The 4,344-nt window shown below is 44.8% G+C and overlaps 1 protein-coding gene across 9 annotated transcripts in view; it reads left to right on the top strand.

Moving 5' to 3' along the window:
* NEO1 (neogenin 1) overlaps positions 1–4,344 on the top strand; it is a 250,771-nt gene that overhangs the window by 241,928 nt on the left and 4,499 nt on the right. For all 9 annotated transcript variants that reach the window (XM_017548071.2, XM_017548070.2, XM_017548077.1 and 6 more), the window contains one exon: positions 2,313–2,576. In XM_017548071.2, coding sequence (XP_017403560.1) covers positions 2,313–2,576 — 264 coding nt within the window. The remainder of the gene's footprint in view (positions 1–2,312; positions 2,577–4,344) is intronic.

Here is a 4,344-nt window from a genome sequence, read left to right as displayed (position 1 = left end):
GGGTTTCACCATGTTGACCAGGATGGTCTCGATCTCTTGACCTCGTGATCCACCCGCCTCGGCCTCCCAAAGTGCTGGGATTACAGGCTTGAGCCACCACGCCCGGCCTTCCTTTTTCATCTTTTATACCATTTCTTTGGCCCTCAAAAGCTTACATATCCAGTTACAGACTGTTGAGGCAGTCAGGGAGGCCTGTGTTCCCAGAACTGACCTAACACACCTGCCATACAGGCTGACACGGTCTGAACATGAGTCTACTCTTCTCTGTCCTCCTCCCTGCTATCCTTCTTAACCATCTTCTGCCCCACCCAGGATCACACAGAGGGGGGCCACCAGGTTCCCCACCGTGGGGATGGCTATGTTGAACAAGCCTAAGAAGAGAGCCTCAGCACGCCCCTTAGCGGGTGAGAAGTGACCTAAGCCTCGTAGGGCCAACATAGCCAGGCACACCTGGGGAGGGTGTGTGAGTCCCTCATCCGTGGACCCAAGATCAGAGGTGGCACTCATGACTGGTGGCCTGACTCCTGAAAGCCCAGGGGGACATATTCACTGCTACCTCAGCAACAAAGGCATGGAAATGTGTTGGATTTCTGCAGATTGCACATGCTTTACAGTGTCCCCATCTACGGGGATACATTCCAAAACCCCAGGGGAGGCCTGAAATCACATGTAGTAATGAACCCTTTATATCTGTTTGCTCCGTCTGATAACCAAGACAGCTACTAAGTGACTCAAGGGCAGGCAGCGTACGCAGTGTGGATAGGCTGGACTGAGGGATAATGCATATCCCCAGTGGAATGGCGTAAGGTTTCATCACACTACTCAGAACGGTGCACAATGTAAAGCTTATGAATTATTTATTTCTGGAATTTTCCATTTAAATTTTTAGACAGCAGTTGGCCACAGGTAATTGAAACTATTGAAAGCAAAAGCGTAGATAAGGGAGACTACTGTACTTGTTAAGGTTGAGGACTCCAGAGTCAGAAGAGGCCTTCAGGCTACCTGATACAGTCCATTGTCCTGAGCTGTGTCGTCCCTGCCTCTCCTCATGGGTGGGGAAGGTGGTCACCAGCTCATGCTTTTGGAAAGGTCTTCTTCATGTGGTCTCCCCAGGCCTTGGTGCTGCTTCTGCCGCACAGAGTGGGGCAAGTGGTACTGGGTGTGGAAAGGCGTGTGGTGGTTCAGAGCGTGGGTATAGAAGTCAGAAGTCAGGGATTCAGATTCTGCCCTGCTAGTTCTAACTGTGCAAATGGGCAATTTGTTTAACCTCCCAGTGCCTTCTGAGTTACTTTGAGGATGGAGTGAGCTAATGAATGTAAAGCAGCTAGCATAGTGCCTGGCTTAAAGTAAGCACCCAATAATTTACAAAGAAAAGAATCTTATCATATATTCAAGCACCACTGTGTCCAGCACTTTACATACATCTCATTTAATCCTCAAAGAATTATGTGTTATTCTCCCTTTTTTGTAGATGAAGAAACTGAGACTCAGAGATACTCAGTGACTTTGTCAAATTCACCCAGTTAGTATGCAAAGATTAGAGAGTCCAGGTCTGTCTGACTCCAGAGTCCCTGCTTTTCTACCCTGCTGTGCTGCTTTCCAGAACAACTCTGCCCCTTCTTATATTTTGAAATTGTTACCGTGTTCTTCCTGGGCCTTCCCTTCTCCAGGCTAGTCTACCCTCATTTCTTTCTCTGAATCAAAAATGCCCTTCACTTGGCATGATCTGAAAGCTGTGTGTAGACTTCTGGGCTGGTTCGTTGTCCAGTTCTCACTTGAGCTGTGGGGTTTTTGCTGTGAGGCCACACACAGTCCCTGGGGGCATGAAGGCCTATGCCATTGGCCTGTCCTGCAGTGACCACCAGGCCTTGTCAGCATCGCTGGCTACTGTCAGGTACCCCGCCAGCCTTGGTGATCATCCATGGTTGTCTATGAAAGGTCACTCTCCAAGATCCCAGTGAGTGCAGTTTTTAATTTTCTTTTACACTTATTTATATATTAATATCTTAGTAGTCTCAAAAACCTTTACATGTGCTCCATAATAAATATTGAGGAGAACCTTAAATTGTGACCACTTAGCTGTGAGGTGAAAAACTGGAATAGCTGGTCCGTGTACAAAATTGTTTGAGACTCTTTTAGACTAGTCCATTCTTACCCCTGGCAGTGGTGCTAATCCATGTTCTCTTGGACTAGCACTGATCACAAGGGCTTATTGAGCTGGTTTAGGGAACCCCAGGAAGTAGCCAAAACTCTAGGACTTTCACATGTTTAATGGCAAAAGAAATGCTAACATTTAGACTTTCTTGCTGTAGAATCCGTTCGAAATACCCCCAGCACTGACACCATGCCAGCCTCCTCATCTCAAACATGCTGCACTGATCACCAGGACCCTGAAGGTGCTACCAGCTCCTCTTACTTGGCCAGCTCCCAAGAGGAAGATTCAGGCCAGAGTCTTCCCACCGCCCATGTTCGCCCTTCCCACCCATTGAAGAGCTTTGCTGTGCCGGCAATCCCGCCTCCAGGACCTCCCACCTATGATCCTGCATTGCCAAGCACACCGTTACTATCCCAGCAAGGTGAGTGCGGATGGCAGCACACCTGGAGGGACCCTTGGCTCAAGCTTGGGACAGAGTCACCCCTTCTTTGAGGTATAGCAAAGCAAATATCCCACAAGCCTATCCCGGCAATTCAGTTAGAGTAGCAATGTGCCGTTGTCCCACCCAGGAAGTTTACGGGCTCCCCTCCTTTGGGAACATTTCCAAACCAGAGAATAATTTGCTGGGGAGCAAGGGCTGACCTTTTGAATTGCGTTTTATGTGCAGCACTGTTGGTGGAAAATCCAATGGCATAGGAATAGGTAACAGATCTAGTCTCCCCAGCCCCCTGGAATCACCTCACTTCATAAGGTCCCTGCAAGCTAGAGAAGGGACCAGGGAGGTCAAGGCTTGGACTCACAGGGTGGTGAAACCAGAATGAACCTCAAGTTAGGGAAAGGAACCCCGTGAAGAGAAGTCATTTACCCAAATCCACAAGCTCAGTAATAGTCCCCTGACCTCAAAGGCATGCTTGCTTTATGCTCTTCCAAATTGTTCTCTATTATGTTCATTTGTTTTAGAATAAGTCAGTGGTTTTCAAAATTTCTGGCCTCAGTACCCCTTTATATATTAAAAGTTATTGAGCACATAAAAGCTTTTCTTCGTATGGGTTATATTTATCAATATTTACCATATTAAAATTAAAACCAAGACATTTTTAAAGTATTTTATTCATGAAAAAAGCAATCATGTTAGAATAACTAGCATATTTTTATGAAAAGCAACTATTTTCAAACAAAAACGTAGTGAGAAGAGTCATTTTATTTTTTTGCAAATCTCTTTAATGTCTGGCTTAATAGAAGACAGCTGGATTTTCTTATCTGCTTCTGCATTCAATCTGTTGCAATATGGTGTTTTGGTTGAAATATAAGAAGAAAATCTGGCCTCACAGATATGTAATTGGAAAAAGGAAGAGTATTTTTATAACCTTTTCAGATAATTGTGGATATTCTTTTTTGATACTATAGCAAAACTCAACAAGTTGTAGTTTTTTAAAGGTTTGTTTGTAAAGTGAAATCTGAAAGCATATCCATAAACTAGTCGTACTTTATTCCATCAAAATTCATTCATCTATCTTGCATTTGATGCGTGATACTAAAACATCACATATTGGGTCATTTAGAAAATATTGGTTCACTGCGTTATGCAAATCCTGCAAATAGCAATACATTTCATTATTCAATATCTAAAAACATATTCATTCATATTGTCAAAGTGTATAAATATTAAGTTCTTAAGCCCATGGTGGCAGGTGCACGTTTTCCCAAATTCTAATTTTCACTTAAAACTTCAATTTTGTCATTGGCAATAAACACTATCCATTGTGTTTTTTGAATTGTCAGGCTCACTTTGTTCATTTTTCTAGAAGATGTCTCAAGAACCAGTTTGTGTGCCTTTGAACTAACAGTGGTATTCCATGATAAAAACATTCAACTCAACACTCAAACCATCACAAGTGCCTCTATTTAAGATAGCTGTTGGCCAGGCGTGGTGGCTCACGCTTGTAATCCCAGCACTTTGGGAGGCCAAGGGGGCTGGATCACCTGTGGTCAGGAGTTCAAGACCAGCCTGGCCAACATGGTGAAACCCCATCGCTACTAAAAAGACAAAAAGTTAACCGGGCGTGGTGACAGATGCCTGTAATCCCAGCTACTCAGGAGGCTGAGACAGGAGAATCACTTGAACCTGGGAGGCGGGGGTTGCAGTGAGCCGAGATTGTACCACTGCACTCCAGTGTAGGCAACAAGGC

The sequence above is a fragment of the Cebus imitator genome, unplaced genomic scaffold, assembly GCF_001604975.1.
Source record: "Cebus imitator isolate Cc_AM_T3 unplaced genomic scaffold, Cebus_imitator-1.0 Scaffold203, whole genome shotgun sequence".
Classification (NCBI taxonomy): Eukaryota; Metazoa; Chordata; class Mammalia; order Primates; family Cebidae; genus Cebus; species Cebus imitator.
This window is presented reverse-complemented; position numbering and strand designations above follow the sequence as displayed.